At 41.1% G+C, this 22320-nt stretch overlaps 2 protein-coding genes across 7 annotated transcripts in view; one reads left to right on the top strand and one right to left on the bottom strand.

The window, feature by feature from the left end:
• GCSAML (germinal center associated signaling and motility like) overlaps positions 1-22320 on the top strand; it is a 69347-nt gene that overhangs the window by 22720 nt on the left and 24307 nt on the right. For 3 of the 6 annotated variants that reach the window (XM_063809226.1, XM_054675131.2, XM_063809234.1), the window contains one exon: positions 17602-17777. The exons of the other annotated variants lie outside the window; for them this stretch is intronic. In XM_063809226.1, the coding sequence (XP_063665296.1) occupies positions 17749-17777 (29 nt within the window). In that variant the 5' untranslated portion in view covers positions 17602-17748. The remainder of the gene's footprint in view (positions 1-17601; positions 17778-22320) is intronic. 6 annotated transcript variants of the gene reach the window in all.
• Positions 28-1076, bottom strand: LOC134806964 (olfactory receptor 2C3). Its single transcript, XM_063809114.1, has one exon. The coding sequence runs from the start codon at positions 1074-1076 to the stop codon at positions 114-116; it is 963 nt and encodes a 320-aa protein (XP_063665184.1). The 3' UTR covers positions 28-113.

Below are 22320 nucleotides of genomic sequence, written 5' to 3'. Positions count from 1 at the left end.
TACCTTGAGCTCAAACAATATTAGAAGAAAAACGACATCCCAAGTGCCCTGTCTTCCAAGGTCACTTTGCTCGATGTAAACTTGATCTTCCTTCTCGGAAGGCACTGGAGTCTCTAAATTTGCGCCAGCTTGCCTGCAGAGCCACAGCAGTTCTCTAATACCGTGTGCCGGAGGGCGCTCTTCACCTCCGTGTTCCTCAGGGTGTAAATAAGTGGGTTCAGCGCAGGAGTGACTACGGTGTAGAACAGAGCTATGAACTTGCCCTGCTCATGGGAGGTGCTCTTGGCTGGCTGGAGATACATGAAGATGATGCTCCCGTAAAACAGAGACACCACGGCCACGTGGGAAGAACAGGTGTTGAATGCCTTTCTCCGCCCTTCTGCTGACCTGATCTTCAGCACGGCCCGGGCAATGTGGCCGTAAGAGACCAGGATGAGCCCCAGAGGCAGGACAACAAAAACAAAGCTGGCCAGGTACATCTCCATCTCATTGAGGCTCGTATCCACACAAGCCAGTTGCATAATGAGGGGCATCTCGCAAAAGAAGTGGTCGATGCAATTGTTCCCACACAGCGGTAGGAGCATGGTGAGCGTGGAGCCCACCATGCTGGTGGTCAGACCCCCCAGCCAGGAGGCCAAAGCTAGCCCAAGGCAAAGCTGTGGATGCATAATCACAGTGTAATGGAGTGGCCTGCAGATGGCAGCGTAGCGGTCATAGGACATGGTGGCCAGCAGGACACACTCGGTTGCCCCCAGCCAATGGGAGATATAGAACTGGACCACACACCCTCCATAGCTTATGGTTTTCTGTGGTCCCCAGAGGTTAGCCAGGAGCTGTGGGACAATGCTCGTGGTGAAGCTTATGTCCAGGAAGGAGAGGTTGGCAAGAAAGAAGTACATAGGTGTGTGGAGGTGCACATCCATATGGGAGACCAGAATGATGATGCCATTGCCCAAGATTGATACCATGTAAAAACTCAAGACAACTATGAAGAGGACAGTTTCTAGTGAGGGTCGTGCGGAGAAGCCCAGGAGGACAAAGACTTCTGGAGAACTCACATTGGCTATTTCCATCATTGTATGCTGGGGGTGGGGCAAAAGGCCACCTGTGGGAAGAGCACAGGGCATACAGGGCATGAGACATGAAGCAATTACATCAGTTAGCAAACATTAAAAGTGTATTTTAGTTCATTTTATGTTATTCTTTTTTAGAGACACAATCTCACTGTGTTGCCCAGGCTAACTTCAAACTCTTGGGATCAAGCAATCCTCCCACCTCAACTTCCTTAGTAGGTTGAGAATACAGGCACGCACTACCATGGCTGGCTAAAAGTAAATTTTATACCCATTGTTTTCAAAAGTAGCCACTCAACAGCTATGTGGATGGCATTGCATTACCTTCCTCACGGCCAACTTGGACTGTATAATAAAAGACTGGGGGCGGGGTGTTCACTGTCTGGGGAAAATGGACATTCATGCAAAATCCTTAGCACTGTTTTTTTAAAATGGAAATAGTAACAACATCTATATGCAACCTAAATGTTTAGCAATAAAGGGTTAGTCAGGTAGAGGGTGGTCATTCATGTGATGAACCACTGTACAGGCATTAAAATTGTGCCCTCTCAAATTCCACAATCATCTGCAAATTTTTGCTGTCGTTAACTATATCCAGTTTTTTATCCCTTCTCACCACCCCTGCTCCTGCCACTCTGGCCCATCTTGCCATCATTTATCATCTGAATTTTGATCTAATACTCTAACTCATCTCTCTGCTTCTCCTTTGCTCCCCTTCCAAGTACTCTCAAAAAAGTGTTGGGGCTCAGAAAATGATACCCCACCATGACGGCCTCAGAAGCAAAAGTTTCTCTTTCTCCTGCCTTCTTGTCTGTGGCCCCTCATTCTTCCCCGCAGTTAGCCATAGAAATTAGAATCCCTCTTCCCCACGGTGACACATAGAAACCAGAGCCCCTTTTCCTCAAAGCCAGCCATAAAACCTAAAAATGTTACTCTAACTTTCCCTCCACCTTTCTGTGTTAAAACTAGCCATAAATAAATTATCTGACCTACCTTACTGGCTTGTAGATCATAAGACCTCCATTCCAGAGAGGTCTTATTCCATACCAAGAAAAAAGGAACACTGCTCAGAGAGGCCAAAAAGAATCTCACGATGGGTCTTGCTGGGCTTCTTCACTCAGTCCATCAGTATTAGATCATGCCCTTCATGTTCAATCATATTTCTACATGGCTGTCCATATGGCTTTGAACCTAAGCATAAAAATGGGAAGTTTCTCTTGTATCTTTGGATTCTCATCTGAAGGCTCCTCTGTCATGTAAAACTATGATCAAATAAATGTGTATGTCTTTTCTCCTATGAATCTGCCATTTGTCAGTTGATTTCTGTGAAATTTCAGAGGACAAAGGTGAAATTTTCCCTCACTCCTACGAAAGCAATCACAGGATTACATTAAGACATATGATCACATCAGTCTGCTGCTCAACACCCTCATTGTCTTGGTACAAGGCTTGCAGCTGCATTTTGCTATACTTACAGTGCTTTCTCCCCAAGACATCCACACACCCCCTTCCTCACCTTCTTCATGTCATTTTTGAAAAGTCACCTTCTAACTGAGGCCCTCCCTGACTGTGTTATATAATATTGAAAACTCTCACAACTCCCTTCTCTCTCTTTCCTGAATTATTTTTATATAAGGTGATAATCTTATAACAAATAAACTACTCTTATTTCTTTTGTTTGCTACCCGTCTCGCTCCACTAGATCATAAATTCCATGGAGCCATAGTTTTATCTTTTGTTTACCTCTGGGTCCCCAGTGTCTAACCCAGTGTCTGATACACAGTAGTCCCTTAATCAATATTCATGGACGTGCATCATGAAACAGGTTGCTAGAAAGGTTCTGTTGGGTGGAAGAGGCAGGACTAGAGTAATATGAAGGCAGAGTGGAAGGACTCAGCATAAACTTTCAGTAGTGTTGTCAGGAGAGAGCTCTTGGAACTGCCAGAGTCATGCAGAGGGGTCTGGACTATCCTCTGCTTTTGTACAGTTGGAATAAAACAAGCACGATTTAGCAGGGGCAGTGCATAAAGTCAGAAACTGGACAATTTCAGTGTGCTTCCGATGTCCCTGAAGACCTCTGGGGCCCTTCTTTGCAAAACATTAATTCTAGCCTGTATTTTAAAAAGGAGAATCAATTTATTATAGTTAAGATTCACCCAGATTAGGGGAACAGAGCAGCTGTGAACTTAACTATCAGCCTTCTTAAAATCCCAGAGAGTAGAATTTACCTATCCCTGTAACTGGAAGTCAATTAAACAAAATAGACATGAACAGACATGTGCATTCAGTTTTAAAAATACAGGTAGGTTTTCCATTGTGCATGTATAGAAATGAGGCTCAGAAAACTCCAGGCATTTGTTAAAATTCACATGTGGAAGCTGTCCCATTGTGGACTTACTGTGTCAGAATACTGAGACAATCATCTGGCCTGCATATATTAGGCCAGGGAAGCATTAATACTATGGGAGAAGGCATCCTGGAGAATACATTCCAACCTCCTCCAAATCAGGGAGGCAAGCCAGGGGCGGTGGCTCATGCCTGTATTCCTAGCACTTTGGGAGGCTGAAGTGGGGGGAATCACTTGAGCTCAGGAGTTTGAGACCAGCTTGGGCAACATAGTGAGAGATTGTCTTTACAAAAAAATAAAATAAAATGACTGAGTGTGGCTGTGTGTGCCTGTAGTCTCAGCTACTTGGGAAGCTGAGGCCAGAGGATGGCTTCAACCCAAGAGATCAAGGCTGTAATGAGGCATGATTGTGCTACTGCACTCCAGCCTGGGCAACAGAGCAAGACCCTGTCTCAAAACAACAACAAACAAACCAATCAGGGAGGTAGAGTTGAGACCTGTCAGAACGTGGATGTTTTCATCATGTGAATGTGAGAGAGAAAAGATGAACTGGGATTGGGAGAGTTAGGTACAACTGAGTCATGACAGTCAAAGTGGGTGTACTGTATATAGAGTCACCGCAGGTGAGCTGAAAAACAACAGGTTAAACTGACAACTGCATTATGACCCATGGGTGTAAGTATATCCCATCTGTGGAAAGATAAAAATTTTGTTGACTCACAGTTGATAACATGCAGAAAATGTGTAAATGATGCTGAGAGGAACCACAAGGTCACTCATGAGGTAATAGTTCAGTAGAATTTTTGAGGAAAAAGAGATCTTTGTGGTGATCTGATCTACTTCTAGAAATGTTTAGTAACTTATCCAAAGCCCCTGGGCTGCTTATTCATACTGGAGCTATACCCAAGATACTCAGATTCTTAGTACAAAAATAGCGTTTTCAGTAAAGGAAGAGGTTTGCTTACCCACAGAGATTCACCAAAATTGTCACAATTAAAAACTCACTTTTCAAAATGCAACCCTATCCCAAACACTGTGCCATTAAGACAAAGATAGCATACTGAAAGTTAAGGAAACGTCTTGAGTTCAAATTTTGTCTGAGTTAACTAGGCAGTCACAAACTGTATCGCAGAACATAGGCAACCTGCTAGAATATCAAAGGCCACATGAGAAAATCAGATCATTTAAATGGATCAGTGCTCATCAATTTTAATTGGAATTACCAGAAAGTCTGAGATCCCAGTTTATCTTAAATACCATAAACAACAACAACAACAAACAAACGACAAAATTCAAAATGTCACTTACTAATGGTGAGCTAGCAGCATCATCTCTATTTATGCAGGGTGGAAATGTTGTAAAATGGGCAATATTTTATTAAAAAGACTGATAACATTCATGAATTCAATGCGTGTGGCATTAAAAAAATAGGAGTTTAGCCAGGGGATTTTAAAGCCCTGCAAATAGTGGAAATCTCTAAGTCGGTGGTAGCAGACGTGTTAGATTCTGTTCAAATTCATGTCTAAAGGACACATTATTAAGTATTTAAATCACAATGGGATTGAACTAGCAGAAAGCACTTAAAATACTTTGTAAGAAAATTGATAATCAAAGGAGTGAGAATGGCTCATGGTGTTTCCAGAATGAGAAATTATATGCAGACCCTAAAGGGCAAAGTGTGACATAAAGTCCTTATAATTCCAAGATATTGATTGTAACCCCTGGAGCCTTCAGGAGGGAGCCTGAGGGTGATGGCATATATCAGGGGAGTAAAAGTGGAGGGAAAAAAGCTTTTGGGATTTCTTTCCCTATTGGATAATTATAACTTCATTGTATTACACACACAGAATTGTTTCTTTTTTATGACTGGAATATTATTTTAGTTTTTATACTGCCAAACTGCTTATGGAGCGTAAGAATCAAGTCTCTCTATCATGTAGTGAGGGAGATAGTCTGAGACATTTGCTCATTCTGTTAATTTTGATACATGCTGCTATAGACTCTTTTTTAAAAAAAACCATTGATTTTATTATTGGTGTATACATCAGTGATGAGATAATGTTTTTCTCAATAAGTTAAATTTATCAATTTATTTTTATTTTGGTAAAATACAGATAGCATATAAATTTATCATTGTAACTATTTTAAGTGTGCAAGTCAGTGGAATTAAGTTCTTTCACAAGACTGTACCATCACCTCTATCAAGCGTCAGAACTTTTTCATCACCTCAAATGGAAAACCTGTAGCCATCGAGCAGTCAGTCTTCATTTGCCAGCTCTCCCTAGCCCTGCCAGCCACTAATCTGCTTTCTCTATGTATGGATTTGCCTATTTTGGATATTACATATAAATGGACTTACATCGTACATGTTATTGTGTCTGGTTTCTTTCATTTAACATGATATTTTCAAGGTTCATCTATGTTGTAGCGTGTATCAGTACTTCATTCTCTTTTAAAGAGGAATAATATTCCATTCTGTGACTCTACCACCTTTTGTTTATTCATTTGTTGACAGACATTTGGGTTTGTTTGTTGATGAACATTTGAGTTGTTTCTATCTTTTGGCTATTGTGAATAGAGCTGCTGTGAACATTCACATACAAGTTTTTGTTTGAACTCTGTTTCTGATTCTATTGGGTATACCTGGGAGTTGAATTGCTAGGTCTTATGGAAATTCTATGAACAACTTACTATTGAACCAGCAAACTTTTCTGCTGCAGCTAAACCGTCTTTACATTTCTACAAGCAATTTGTGTTCCAGTTTCTCCACATAATCACCAGCACTTGTTATTTTCCACTTTTTACAATTTTTTTTTTCCTTTATGGCCATCATAGTGGATACAAAGTGGCATCTCATTGTGGTTTTGATTTGTGTTTCCCAGCAGCTAATAATATTGTGCATTTTTTAATGTGCTTGTTGGCCACTTACTTGTCTTCTTTGGAAAAATGTCTATTCAAGTCTTTTGCCTATTTTTTGATTGGGTTGTTTGTCTTTTTGTAAGTGTTCCTTATATACTCTGAATATTATACCCTTATGAAATACATGATTTGCAAATATTTTCTCTCATTCTGTATATTGTCTTTTAACTCTTTTGACAATGTCTTTTTGATGAACAAAAGTTTCTAATTTTGATGACTAATTTATCTATTTTTTTTGTTGTTGTTTTTGGTTTTCATGTCATATTTAACAAAACAGTGAGACTTCTAAGGTCATGAAAATGTACTTCTATGATTACTTCTAAGAGTTTTATAATTTTTTGCTCTTTCATTTAGGCTTTTGATGTATTTTGAGTTACTTTTTGTATACGCTGTAAGGTAGGGTCCAACTTCATTCTTTAGCAGGTGTCTATCCAGTTATGTTGAACCGGATATATGTGTTGAAAGGATTACACTTTCTCTATTGACACCCTTGTCAAAAATCAAGTGACATAAACCCATAGATGTATGTTAGCTAGTATCTAGTCTAATGGGTCCAAATATGAACCGTATTCTGAAGACTCTCTGAATTATATTCCTGGCCAGCACCTCTATGCCAAACTTCAGATTCACATATCTAACTGCCTATACTACAGCTTCATTTGGATGGTGTTGTGAACTGAATTGTGCCCTACACCCATTCATATGTTGAAACCATAACCCACAATGTGACTATATTTGGAGATAGGGCCCTTAAGGGGATAATTATGAGTAAATGAGTTTATAAGAGTGGCAGCCTAATGTCATAAGATTGGAATACTTATAAAAAGAGTAAGAAATACTAGCTATCTTCCCTCCCTCCCTACCCCAGTCTCTTTCTTTCCACACATGCACAGAGGAAAGGCCAGATGAGGATACAGCAAGCAGGCAGATGGCTGCGAGCTGGAAGGGAAGCGTCATCAGAAACCAACCCTGAGGGTATCTTGATCTTGGACTTCCAGTCTCCAGAACTGTGAGAAAATACATTTCTGTTGCCTGCCACCACCCAGTTTGTGGTGTTTTGTTATGATATCCCGACCTGCCTAATACAGATGGCTAATGCAAAGCTCCAGTGCAACACTTTAGAAAACGAACCCTGTCGTACACCTGACCTCCTCCAGCTGCAGTCTCCTCTTCTCAGTTGATGACAACTGAGAACTCTATTCTTCCATTTGCTTAGTCCAGAAGCTTGGAGTCCATGTGGTTCCAAACCCATGGCACAGTATGCCAATCACTGAAATGATGAGTTTTGTGGCAGAGAATGAGTTTATTTATGAGGGAGTCAAGTGAGAAAGCAGGAGAACAGGTCTCAAATCAGTCTCCCTGAAAATGGGATTTTAGGGATATTTATGGGATAGAGGAGTGAGGTGGTCCAAGGTGTAGGAAAATGTGATTGGGGTAGGAAAAAATGAGGTAATCAGTAATCTGCTCAAATACAGTCAAACTTCATGGCTCTTCATAGCACACATGTTCACAAAATGGTGTTGTTAACATGATCTGAGGGTGGAGTTTTGGGCACTGTGACATCCAAAGGTCACCCATTGGATATTCACGCAGGTCCAGTTGGGGGCCAGTGGTTTCAGCTAGCTTGAACTGGACAAGAGTTGACCCTCGTTCCTGAAAAGAACTTAAGCAATCGTTACCACAGTGATCTATACGTGAGAGATGTTATCTCTAAGGAAACTGGTGGCAGTTTTATTATATTTTTTTTATTATATATTGCTTAGCTACGTGACCTTTAGCTATGAAAATCTTAAAATAAACTAGAAGCAAGTGACTGACTAAAAGCAAGCGACTAAAACCAGTGAGGCAAGTTAAGTCTGGGCCTAATCAGGGGAGCCCTCGGCCTCAAACATTGACCCCTCTCATTTCCACGACCTCTGTTCCTCACATATAATCTGTCAGCAAATCCTTTTGACTCTACTTTTAAAGATATCCAGATTACAATCATTTTTACAATGAATCACCCTGTCTCAGCTAGATTACTTGTATTAAAATCACAATGATTTTACTTGAAAACGCTTCACTGACTTCCTACCTGACTCTGTAAATACCCCATGTTGTTTCATAATCCATGAGTATCTACCGTCTGCGCCTTCCCCCTCCACACACATTACCTCTCTGATCCCACTTCCCACCACTTCTCCCATTCCTCCCTCGACTGCAGCCTCACGGGCTTCCTTGCTCCTCAAAAACACCAGGCTCTCACTTGCCATGCTGCTTTTAGCTCTGCTGGTTCCTCTGCCTAGAATAGTCTCTCTCTCTCTCTCTCTTTTTGATACAGAGTCTCGCACTGTTGCCTGGGCTGAAGTGCAGTGGCCCGATCTCAGCTTACTGCAACCTCTGCCTCCCGGGATTACAGGCATGTGCTACCATGCCTGGGTAATTTTTTGTATTTTTAGTAGAGATGGGGTTTCACCATGTTGGCCAGGCTGGTCTCGAACTCCTGACTTCATCATCCACCTGCCTCAGCCTCCCAAAGTGCTGGGATTACAGGCTCGAGCCACCATGCCCAGCCAGTTTCCATCTCTTAACAAGTGCTTGGCTGAGGCCTCACATCTGTCCTTAACCTTCACCTCAGAGGCATCTTCCCTGATGGTGTTACTTCGAATTGTCAAACTTATCCTTTTCCCACTTCTGCTCTATTTCTCTCCGGAGCACTGTTCAGCACGTATTGAAGCATTCTACACGCTTATTTTTACTTATATGTCTTGTTCTGTCAGAATAGAGGCTCATGAAGGCAGTGGTGTCTACCTTGTTTCTTCTGCATCCCCAGTTTCCGAGCATGGGCACAAAGATGCAGCTTAATAAAGGAGTGCTGATGAGTGAGCAGATGTGTGAACTGAAGGTGGGGGCAGTGACCACTGTGGGGATGCAAGAGCAAGTGGAGGAGGGAGGCCTCACTTTATTGCAAACGAGCAAGCTTTCTGCAACGCGTCAGAAGGATTAGAAAGGATAAGACTGCGCTCTGGGTTTTGCAGTTTCTCTTTTCTTTTCAATTCACGTAGAATACACTCACTCCACTACCAAATATTTGTCATTCATGCATTTCCTAAACTGTAACCACCTGCAAGGAAAAAAACTCAAGAGCCTTTGAGAAAGTTGTAATGTCTTGCATATCCTCATTTTTATATGTTCTCTATTTCTGTTTAGAAGGCGTTGAGTTACTGAGGATTAAAAATAAAAGAAACTGCTGAAAAGGATTTTTTTCAAAAATGACACAAATATTCTTTTAAATGACAATTACACTACTCAAGCCTTTTATTTTTTCACTCAGACATTTCTTTACCTATTTGGTCATAGTTTTGTCTAAACATATGCTGGTTTAAATTAAAATCCTGTGACTATTTTCTTGCAAAAGCTTTTTCCATTTTTTTTTCCTATTGAAGCTATTAAAACAACAAGGAAATGCCTCTTGCTAGTTAGAGCAATGCATTGCTTATAATTAATGTCTTTTGGCAATTTCCCAGCAATTGAGCTTCTCAGAACTCAAGTTTCCATGGTATATCCTTGAGCAAAGCAGTAGGTTTGGCCTCCCATGTCATATGGATCACAGTTGGTGGGGTAGAATATTGAGGACTAATTCAGCTATTCATTATATGTCGGTATTTTCCGCACGGTCTCATCATGGCCTATATGGAGTACTCAGTCTCATCCCAAAATGGCTGAAACTGGGGTGCAGATGGAACCAAGGTGGAGCCCAAATAAAAAATCAGGCCTCCTGCACACAGAAAATGAATGGTGTTTTCAAATCAAACTACAAGTCAAAAAACACATAGACAGACACTCCAAATTTGAGATGTTGGCCTGAAACCCGGCTGCTTCTTGAAATAGAAAACCTTAGGTGAGTAGTAATAGGGATTTCTATTTTTAAGAATGGCAGAGGACTCCTAGAAAAGATGGATAGAAAAACCTGGCTGAGCACAGTGGTTCACATCTGTAATCCCAGCACTTTGGGAGGCTGAGGTGGGTGGATCACTTGAGGTCAGGAGTTTGAGACTAGCCTGCCCAACATGGTGAAAACCTGTCTCTACAAAAAAACACAAAAATTAGCCAGGCATGGTGGTGTGTGCCTGTAGTCCCAGCTACTCAGGAGGCTGAGGAGGGAGAATCGCTTGAACCCAGGAGGCAGAGGTTGCAGTGAGCCGAGATTGTTCCACTGCAGTCCAGCCTGGGCAACAGAGTGAGACTCTGTCTCAAAAAAAAAAAAAAAAAAAAGAAAAAGAAAAAAAAAAAAAGGAAAAAGAAAAGGTGAATAGACAAACTAATAACTAATAAATATGCTTTTTGTGTTTTCATACCGCAACTAATTTATTTTAGAAAAAATGCATGCCAAGCTGGGCATAGTGGTGCATACCTGTAGTCCCAGCTACTGGGGAGGCTGAGGCAGGAGGATCATTTGAGCCCAGGAGTTCTAAGCTTTAGCATGCTCTGATCATGCCTGGGAATAGCCAGTTCATCTCAGCCAGGGCTACACAGTGAGACCTTGTCTTTTAAAAAAAGGAAGAAAGAAGTAAAAAGCAAAGAAAATGAAAGAAAATGTATGCCAGTATGATATTTTCAATGCAAAGTAACTCCTTGTAGAATACTGATGGTCCAAGGAGCAGCATATGGAAAAGGTGGAAGGAAATAATTGCACAGAAAATCCCAAAGTGGATCATTCAGTTCTTGTAGGTATATTTTGTTCTAGACTTTGCATTTTTAAATGTACTTTGAGTGTCCAAATACCTCAAATAGAAGAGCGAATTGCTCTCTAGATTTTGGGTTTATGCAAACCTGAAATTTTCAGTATCAATAAAATCTTTAAATTTTACTTGCTACATACTTCATGAAGGGAGATGTTGCTTGACATTTTAATTTTACCTAAACTAAGCCTGAAACAGGTTATTTTTTAAACTACAGTATCTAGTCACCCCTGTGATGTGAAAGCTCCTCTTCTACAAAGAATGTCATGAATTTAGCAAACAAGGGCTTCTAATTTAATGACTATTTGACTAGAATTATTAAAATTCTACTTAGTCCAAAATAAAATTACCAAGAAGAATATGTAAAATACATAGGAAATAAAAAATAGAATTTGCCCCAAATAATCAGTGGAGGAGTAATTGTCTACAATTAGTTGGCAGCAAGCTGCATGAGACCTGGTAGAAGACAGAGGATCTGTGCAGAATAATATGAGGAAGCACATATTCTGCAACCAAATATCTGTCCTTAGCTTCCCTAACTGCAGGATCTAATCAACAGCGGGGCCAGCAGGGAGCACCAAGCTGGCCTTACTCAGCCTCAGGGCTAGAATCAGTGCCCTTGAAAACAAGGCGAAAGAAATGCCCATCGTTTGGATGTAATATAATTGTCTCTAGTACAGTATGTCTTTCAATTGGAAGCATAAGAACAAGATGTTCAAAGTTGTTATTAAGCATGTGTCAAAGCATTAGTTATTGATATATTAGTATTTATTGTTACGGTAGCCCCCCTTATCAGTTACCCACGGTGTACTACAATAAGGTATTTTGAGAGAGACAGAACACACATTCACATAGCTTTTATTACAGTATATTGTTATAATTGTTCTATTTTTTATTATTAATTTCTTGCTGTGCCTAATTTATGAATTAAACTTTATCATAAGTATGTATAGGAAAAACATCGTATATACAGGGTTCCGTAGTATCCACGGTTTCAGGCATCCACTGAACTGGGAGGGTCTTGGAAATTATCCCCCATGGATAAGGCGGAACACTGTATTATAGTAATTATCATGGACAAAGCAGAAAGACAAAAGAGCTGGTTCTAAAAGCATTTGAATAAAAGGGACTTATATAGAGTTACTCCAGAAACAAATACCCAAACTAAGATTACTAAACTATATATGAATTTATTTAACTTTCTACTTAAAATAAATCAAAACTACTTGCTTCTCTACCAGCCATAAGTTATTGGTAGTAACTTACCAATTTCTGCAGGTTAACCTCTAATCTTATTTAAAAAATTTTTTTAGAGACAGGGTCTCACTCTGTCACCCAGGCTGGAGTGCAGTGGCATGATCATAGCTCACTGCAGCTTCAAACTCCTGGGCTCAAGGGATCCTCTAATATCAGTCTCTGGAGTAGCTGGGACTGACTACAAGTGTGCGTCACCCTGGTTTAACTTCTAATTTTATGTGAACAAGAGAACCTTTATAAGTTGCTAATTCTTATGTCAAACAATTAAAACAATGGGCACCAGAGCAATGAAAAACAAGCTGAGTTGATCACTGATAAAGGATAGGACCACATGTCACTAAAAGAAACACACCAAGCAGGCTGCTGAATGAAAACTTCATGTGAGGTTGTAGAGAGAGAGCTCATGATGGCTGTGCTGATGAAAGGTCGACATTTTGCATACTTGGAAGGACAGAATTAGGCCACAGATCTGTAGACAGTTTGTTAAACTGAATTGTATCATTCATCAGTCAGGAAAACATTTTTAGTTAGGTCCTGATTCTAAAAGAGTTGGTAAATAAGACCTCTCCAAGTTTTTCAACACTATTAGCTTTGGGTTTTATATCCTTCGAAGTTTCTGTTCATATAACAGCTTCTGCCCGGCAGCTGCACGTAGGGAAACACAACTCTCAGCTGTGATATATTCAGGCAAGTGGTGTCATAAAGAGAAACCTTCCATTTACATTTGCAAATATATCGTGACCACAAAGGTACATTCCCCACAAGTTCCACATGAGGATCAATTAGGCTAATAAGAAAATTCTTGTCTGGGCAGGGTGGCTCACACGTATAATCCCAGCACTTTGAGAGGTGGGTGGATCGCTTGAGCCCAGGAGTTCAAGACAACATGGCAAACATGGAAACATGGACAACAGGGCAAAACGCTGTCTCTACCAAAAAAACAAAAACAATAATTATCTGGGCATGGTGGCATGCCCTGTAGTCCCAGCTACTCGGGAGCCCAAGGCAGGAGAATCACTTGAGCCTGGGAGGTTGAAGCTGCAGAGAGCAAAGATCACACGCTGCATTCCAGCCTGGGCAACAGAGCAGGACCTGTCTTAAAACAAAAAGCAAAACAAAACAAAAACAAAAAAGAACTTTTTTTAGTATGAAATAATAATAATAAATAACCAAGCAATCTTCATTTTCCCTTTTACCAAATTTGAGGTAATTTTTTTGTATCATACAACAAATATAACAAGATTTAAATGTAGTCAAGCAATGACATTGAAAACATTTGAAGCCAAATATCCCATTTGGTGAAATGCTAGCTTTTTCATTGGTTAATTCTCATCTTATTGGTCATTCCTTAAAAATGAAATAATTGAGTCAGATTTGAGAGTTTGTTTCTCTACCCTGTACTTAGGTAAGGAATTGGCTTTGGTTCCAACATTATCTGCAAATGAGCAGGGACTCGCTGTCAACAGGTATGCCCTGTTTCAGTGCACATGCTTGGTCTGGCCCCATGCCTTGCAGGACTGACTGACACAAGATCTCCTATTCCTCTGGTGGGCAACTCCTGTTGTAGATTTAATATTACAAATATGTACAATTTTTTATATAGACAAATTTGCCAGCTAGTATTAACAATTATAAGCACCGTCAATAATACTGTCAGGATTTATTTGTAAGAATATTAACTGTAGCATTATTGCAACAGAAAAACTGGACATAACAACAAAAAAAGAACTGGTTGAAAACTATCATTATGACGATTATGCAGAGGGGTACTTTGCACCCATTAGTAATGATGTTAAGAAAATGTATTTAATCATAGTCATCCTAACAGGTATGAGAGCTCTCATCATGGTTTGGATTTGTATTTCCCTAATAATTAGTGATGTTGAATATCTTTTCAAAGACCTCTTGGCCATTTGTATGTCTTCTTTGGAGAGGTGTCTATTCAGTACCTTCGCCCATTTTCAAAATTGGGTTATGTTTATTTATTTAGTTATTTTTGCTATTGAGTTGTGTGAGTTCCTTAAATTTTTTGGTAATTAACCCCTTATTAAATATACAGTTTGCAAATATTTTCCCCACTCCATAGGTTGCCTTTTCACTCTCATTGTTACAGCATAGTATCTCCAGTTAAACACAAGGTATTGTGTACTTAACAATTCGTTAAGAGTGTAGATCTCATGTTAATTGTTCTTACTACAAAAAGAAAAAAGAAAAAATCACGAAGAGATACAAGGGAACTGTTGGAGATGATAGATATCTTTATTACCTTGACTGTGGTGATGGTAGCATAAATGTACGCATATGTCCCAACTCATCAAATTATGTACATTAATTATATTCACGTTCTTTTATATCAATATATCAACAAAGCTAGGAAAGAAAGAAAATAAATTTTTGTTTGTTCGTTTTGTTTTGTTTTGTCTAATGATGGGACGGTTTCGCTCTGTTGCTCAGGCTGATGTTCAGTAGCTATTCACGGGCATGATCATTTCACACTACAGCTTCGAACTCCTGGGCTCATGCAATCCTCCTGCTTCAGCCTCCCAAGTGGATGGGACTACAGGCACATGCTACCACACCTGGCTGAGAAAATGGTCTTTTTATTTATTTATTTATTTATTTTGAGACGAGTCTCGCTCTGTCACCCAGGCTGGAGTGCAGTGGCGCAATCTCGGCTCACTGCAAACTCCGCCTCCCGGGTTCGCACCATTCTCCTGCCTCAGCCTCCCGAGTAGCTGGGACTACAGGCGCCCGCCGCCGCGCCCGGCTAATTTTTTGTATTTTTTTTTAGTGGAGACAGGGTTTCACGGTGTTAGCCAGGATGGTCTCAATTTCCTGACCTCATGATCCGCCCGCCTTGGCCTCCCCAAAGTGCTGGGATGACAGGCGTGAGCCACCGCGCCTGGCTGAAAATGGTCTTTAAAACTGTATTTAATGGCATTATAACACTTATGTGCAAGGGATGATCCTATTTTTGGAAACTTTTAAATCAGTGGGTGCATGTTTGTTTTCACAAAGCAAAGATGATAAATGTGTGCACCAGAATTCACAAGGGGGCTGGATGTGGTGGCTCAAGCCTGCAATCCCAGCACTTTGGGAGGCCAAGGCAGGAGGATCGCTTCAACTCAGGAGTTTGAGACCAGCCTGGGCAACGTAACAAGACCTTGTCTCTACTAAAATTAAAAAAAAAAAAAAAAAGATTAGCCTAGTGTGATGGCACACACCTGTGGTCCCAGCTACTTGGGGGATGAGGAGGGAGGATCGCTTGAGTCTGGGAGGTACAGGCTCAGCTGAGCCCTGATCATGCCATTGTACTCCAGCCTGGGCAACAGAACAAGACCCTGTCTCAAAGACAAAAACAAACAAACAAAAAAGCACAAGAAGGTAGTTGAGGGTAGTAGGATTCTGGGTTATTTAAATATTTTATTTTTTCTTATTTGTACTTAATTTTCTACATGGCATTGAGAACTTAAGTTGAATATTGTATATGTCTTTGTTCTCAAACAGCAGCCATGGCCATAATAATGGCAGGATACCTACGGCTTACTGAGACTCCCTTTCACGTAGCTCCTATCCATTCTGCAGATGGAGAACGTGAGTTCCAGGAGATTTGTTTACCAGACCAATTTATGCTAGGATGGGACAGAATGGGAGTTAGAGGTGCTGAAAAAATGGAAACCTTTCGTGTTACACATTTCTGTCATTCGGTGACTAAAAACTAACATGGACCTACTTACTTGAGCATTTGAGGATTAATGAACTTATTTGTGAGTAATCAGATAAGAGAAACAAAGATTTATTTCAGTAGCTCTCAAATTTTAGTAGGGAACAGGAGGAATCCACCCCTGACAGTTTCTGATTCAGCAGGTTTTAGGTGGATCTTGAGAATTTGCATTTCTAATAAGTTCTCAGTGATGCCGGTGTTTCTGGTCAAGGACAGCAATGGCGGAACACGCTTCTTAGTGCCTTTACCGCTCCATGGATTGGCTGGAGTGGCATCACCTGGGAACTTGTTAGAAAGGCAAAATATTGATCCCAGTTTGAAAGAGTCAGAATCTGCATTTTAACAGGATCCTCGGGTGATTTGCTTACATGAGAAAGTTTGGGAAGCAGCACTTTGGTACATAGGTTGTCAAATACAAATTAGATAAATCATAAATCTGAAATGGGGTGTGTGGCATTCCTGCTTGTAATATATTTTTCTCACGTTTATAATCGATAAATAAACAATACAAAACTTATAAATAATGATAAAGCACTCCAGACTCCTGAGTTCTGCTGCTGGTTAACAGTCAATTAAACTTCCTCAGTCCTGATTTCCTCATTGGGAGAAAAAAAGAGTTGGAATAGGTGAGCATATAGTTTCTGATTTCAGCAAATAGATTTTGTGTTGGTTGGAAGCTGAAGAAAATCAACCACCTGTGGTGTAAATCCTTTGGCAGGAGACATCATGAATAAGCGATTTCAGTCTCCTGACAGCCACGGCTCAGAGTCAGCTGTTAGCTGATCTCCTGCCGCTGATATTGTGGCCTTGAAATTATCACTAGAACCAGCTTGTGCTTTGTGGCTCTGGTGGGCAGCCTAGGGGAGGAAGTGGGGGACCAGATGCTGGCAACAGGTCTTCCAGGCCCTGCATTTTCCCCATTGTCATGTTAGTCTTTGAGCTGACAACCAGAACAATGGCTTCTTAACCTACCCCAAATAATTTTCATAACCTTCTATTCTCATCCTTTTTTTTCCTTTTTCTTTCCCATCTTGTCTTTGGAAGTATCAGACCTCTGAGGAAAGGCTATTGACATTTGATCTGATTATCATTGCTAGAGCCACAAAGAGAAATTTTATTTCTAACGTTGTTTTTTTCTTTTCCCCAAGAAGAGGCTTTCTCTTTGTATGTTTGGAAGAGGACAACATATTTGGAATCTTGAGATCTCAGATCTCTGTAATGAGCAGTTTGCCTAAGAAATCATGAATCCAGATTAATCACTTTTATTCCAGCAAAAATGCAACTCTCTTATTGCCATTCTTGTGTAATCTTATTATTATGCTCACTTCGGAGGAATAGGGAAGTCCTTACCTTGTTTCGTCTTGCAATACTAGAATTTCCTTGAAAGCAAAGTGAACCTGGAGTGATAGATTCACTCTCATGTTTCAGCCTTTTTCCCACTGTATGCCCACGCGTGTGTGTATGAGTGTGTGTGTGCGTGTGCAGGCACACACACGCACACTCACATTTTCCTTTCCGCCTCCCCTTTCGAGCTCTTCCTGCCTTCTCTATCATGCGCAGGCCCCTGGCAGCTCGTGGTTGGCAAGAGCACGAACCCGTGGTCAGATGCAACGTCCCGCCTCATGCATTTTCCTCTTGGTGCTTTGGTCAGAACTTCCCCAAGTGGAGTGAAACTCAGGAGCTGAGAAACCGAGTCACTGTGAAAAGATGGGAAATTATCTCCTGCGAAAACTCAGGTGAGTCTTGACTCTTGGTGCCGCCTTTCTTGGGAGAAAGAGAACAGAGATAAGGAGGCTGGACATAACGCATTTGTAATGGTGAGGTACATTGTGCTTCTAGAAGGTTAAGCCTGAAGACAGCATCCTCTAGGAGCACACAGTGACGCCCAGTTGACTCCTTCTCTTGCCTTACTCTGGAACAATGATAGGTTGCCAGATGTAGAAAACAAAAATACTGGATGCTAAGTCACATTCAAATTCCAGAAAAACATTTTTTTTTTAGTATGAATGTGCCTCATATAATATTTTGGGCATTATAACATGGGTTGTACTTTACTAAAAAGTTATTCATTGTTTATCTGAAATTCAAATTTAGCAGTGCATCTTGTATTTCATCTGGCAACCCTACACAATTGTCACTTGAATTTTCCTGCTTCTCTTTTTCTTCATGTGGGTGTAGAGCTTAACTTTCCATCCATCAGCTTTGTGGGTTGGTATGAGAATGAACAGTTAGGTCCTTGCAAATTATGGATGCAGGATATGCATTTGAATGCCTTTGACTTTAGTCACACCTTTTTTGGTAATGTTTAGTCTTACACTCTTCCAATACTTCATAATTTGTAGAATGTATACAGATAACAGGCATTATTGTTCTTACATCTTGCTTAATCTTAAATGATGGGCTCTACAGCATCCCACTCCTCTGTCCGCTCTCCCAGTCCCCTTCCAGACAATCTTGCATATGACGTGACTACATTGATAGACCCAAGGCAAAACTTTCATCATGTCGCTCCTGTGCTCCAGTGGGTACCATGTAGAAATATGACTGGACAAAAAGGATATGACCTAACACTAATAGACGGAGTGGAAAATCCCAGCAAGTCTTGTTCTGTCTGTTTAGATTCTTCTTGACCTCTCTGTGCAGCATTCCTTACTTACGGGTATGGGGCAGAGGACTCTCTGGAATGGGGGCTTATGACCTACAGTCAAACAAAGTAGGTCAGAGAAGCTGTCTTTATGAGGCAGCAGATTGGCTTTCCCACACCTGATGGTTCATGCCGTCTCCTTTCACCAGGTTAAATAGTTCAGCTGTCCCTTGACGTCTTCATTTAGTCTTTCAGTAAATTCCTATTTGTTAAAGAGCTTAAGCGGGGCTGGGCGCGGTGGCTCACGCCTGTAATCCCAGCACTTTGGGAGGCCGAGGCGGGTGGATCACGAGGTCAGGAGATCGAGACCATCCTGGCTAACACGGTGAAACCCCGTCTCTACTAAAAATACAAACAATTAGCTGGGCGTGGTGGTGGGTGCCTGTAATCCCAGCTACTCGGGAGGTATGGGCAGGAGAATGGCGTGAACCCGGGAGGCGGAGCTTGCAGTGAGCCGAGATCGCACCACTGCACTTCAGCCTGGGCGACAGAGCGAGACTCTGTCTCAAACAAACAAACAAACAAACAAACAAAAAATGCTTAACGGTTCATGGATGGAGAAGGGCCATCAAAGTTCAGGATGGGCATGAGTCTGGGCAGTAGATGGAGGACAGATGACACAATTGTGCTAAGAGGTAAATTCAATTATTTACCCTGAAGAAAAAATGTTTCCCTTCTTTTAAAGTTAAGCAATATTTATGGAAAGCCTAGGTAAGACAATGGTCTTGGTCGCAAGAAAAAATTAAACATGGAAGGAAAATGGGTATGGAAGCAAATTTTAAAAATGGATAGGCCCCTTCAAAGAACATCGTACTTAATCACTCTGACTCAGCTTTAAAAAAATAGACATTACGTGGCTCAGATAATTAAAATTGAGAGAGAATTAAAACTTGTCAAGATTGCCTTTGCTATAAAATTATGAATCTTACATGTAATTTATGATGTCAAGTCATCCGTCATTTCCATTACACCACAATGGCTTCTTTTGAAGATAAGACAGGTGCTAATGTGTTCTAGGTAGAAGCACAAACAGCGCACTGTAGAAATAAAAGGAAGGGAGGAATGGAATTCTGGTTTGGGATAGCAGGAAGGAAGGACATGCTTGAGGAATTGCCATTTGGATTGTGCTGTAAATGTTAGGCAGACTTACAAAGCAGGAAAAGACGGTCCAAGCTGAAGGGACAACCTGTGAAAATATATGAGTTTCAAGTGTACGGTATTACTGTCAATAATTGGAGCATATTGTTCAGAGATGACTCCAGTAGCAGAAGAAGTTGAGAATGAAGTTGGGGGTCTGATAATGAAGGGCCTTCAGAGGCACGTAGAAAGTGGTAAAGCAGTGAACATTTATAAGCTGGAGAAAAATGCAATGTGGCATGTATTTTAGGAAGAAATGTCTATGCTCAGTGAGTATGGAGGAATGACACAGAGAGAAATAGACAACAAGCTCTTAAAATATACCAAAGAAGATGCAGGGGCAAAAGGAAAACTTCCCCTTTGCTCCCTGAAGGTTCTCTGAAATCAGCTGAGAAAAGGCAGATTAATAGGACAAAAGGCAAATTTATTGATCATTGTTTTATGTGACACAGGAACCTCAGAATGAAGACCCAAAGATGCAAAGGAAACTGTCCATTTCTACGCTTAGGTTCAACAAATTTTGGATAGCCATGTGGAAATATGATTGGACAAAAAGGATATGACCTAATGCTAATAGACAGAGTGGAAAATCCCAGCAAGTCTTGTTCTGTCTGTTTAGATTCTTCTCGACCTCTCTGTACAGCATTCCTTACTTATGAGTATGGGGCAGAACACTCTCTGGAATGGGGGCTTATGACCTACAGTCAGACAAAGTAGGTCAGATAATGTCTTTATGGCCAGTTCTTACACAGAAAGATAGAGGGAAAGTTAGAGTCATCTTACTAATTTTATGGCTGGCTTTGGGGAAAAGAGGTTCTGGTTTCTATCAATCACCTTGGGGAAGAGGGATTCTAATTTCTATGGCTAGCCCTGGGTAGGAAAGAGTTGTCACAGAGAGGAGGGCAGGAGAAAGAGAGCTGCTTCTGAGGCTTTTATTTTGGAGTATCATTTTCTGAGCCCCAACAAAGAGATGGTAAAGAGCTGAAATTCATCAGGAACAACCAAAATGAAGAGGAAATTCAGTGAAAGTAAATGCATTCCCAAGGAGTCACCTTGGTGTGTGTCAGTCATTGGGATCACAGATGTGGTGTGAGAGAAGGCTGGAGAATGGCCTCTAGAACACGGATGCAGAGAGGCTCCTGTTGCTCTGACCCTGCTTGTCAGAGGCCTGTTACCTTGGGCAGTGCCTAATTTGCAGCCTGATAACTGGCTGCAGATGAGTCTGGGGAAGGTAGCTGCTGCTTTCTAGCCCCTGACTAGCAAGAGGGTGAAGTAAATGTAGACATCGCCCATGGGCAGTGTCCGTCACGTGCCCTCTTTAGTGAAGTAATTGTAGACATCGCCCATGGGCAGTGCCCGTCACGTGCCCTCTTTAGTGAAGTAAATGTAGACATCGCCCATGGGCAGTGCCCGTCACGTGCCCTCTTTAGTGAAGTAAATGTAGACATCGCCCATGGGCAGTGTCCGTCACGTGCCCTCTTTAGTGAAGTAAATGTAGACATCGCCCATGGGCAGTGTCCGTCACGTGCCCTCTTTAGTGAAGTAAATGTAGACATCGCCCATGGGCAGTGTCCGTCACGTGCCCTCTTTAGTGAAGTAAATGTAGACATCGCCCATGGGCAGTGTCCGTCACGTGCCCTCTTTAGTGAAGTAAATGTAGACATCGCCCATGGGCAGTGTCCGTCACGTGCCCTCTTTAGTGAAGTAAATGTAGACATCGCCCATGGGCAGTGTCCGTCACGTGCCCTCTTTAGTCTTTATTTCAAAATTGATTTAGTTCTTTGAAGACTTTATCCTCCCATGTAAATTTATACACAAATTCTGAATTTGTGTATTGTATAAAAAGTGCCAGCTTGAATTTGGATTCAGACAACATTGTGAATATAGAGATCTATTTGCAAATTTTTCTATGTTTATGCAGATGTACTATATGTATATATATTTTGAGATGGAGTCTCGCTCTGTCACCCAGGCTGGAGGGCAGTGGCACGATCTCAGCTCACTGCAACCTCCACCTTCCGGGTTCAAGCGATTCTTCTGCCTCAGCCTACCAAGTAGCTGGGACTACAGGCACGCACCATCATGCCCGTCTAAGTTTTGTATTTTTAGTGGAGACGGGGTTTCACCATATTGGCCAGGCTGGTCTTGAACTCCTGACCTTGTGATCTACCTGCCTCGGCCTCCCAAAGTGCTGGGATTACAGGCGTGAGCCACTGCGCCTGGTCTATGCAGATATACTATTAATACACCAGTCAAAACAATTATTTATAACTACCTTTATTCAAATCTTCTTTAATGCATTCTAATAGAGCTTTAATTTTTTGTTTTTATTTTCTTCTTTGTTAGATAGATTTCTAGATACCATATGCAACAGTAATAAATCTATGAATGACATTTTTTCCTAGCCTGTTATTGTTGGAATGCTATTGAATTTTGCAAGATGACTTTGTATCCACTAGCCTTGTTGAATTTCTCATTTTTTTTCATGGTTTTTTTAA

The sequence above is a fragment of the Pan troglodytes genome, chromosome 1 (assembly GCF_028858775.2).
Source record: "Pan troglodytes isolate AG18354 chromosome 1, NHGRI_mPanTro3-v2.0_pri, whole genome shotgun sequence".
NCBI classification, from domain to species: domain Eukaryota; kingdom Metazoa; phylum Chordata; class Mammalia; order Primates; family Hominidae; genus Pan; species Pan troglodytes.
This window is presented reverse-complemented; position numbering and strand designations above follow the sequence as displayed.

Bases quoted from the DNA above. Each gene is read 5' to 3' on its own strand.
- LOC134806964 (XM_063809114.1), bottom strand. From the start codon at position 1,076: ATGATGGAAATAGCCAATGTGAGTTCTCCAGAAGTCTTTGTCCTCCTG.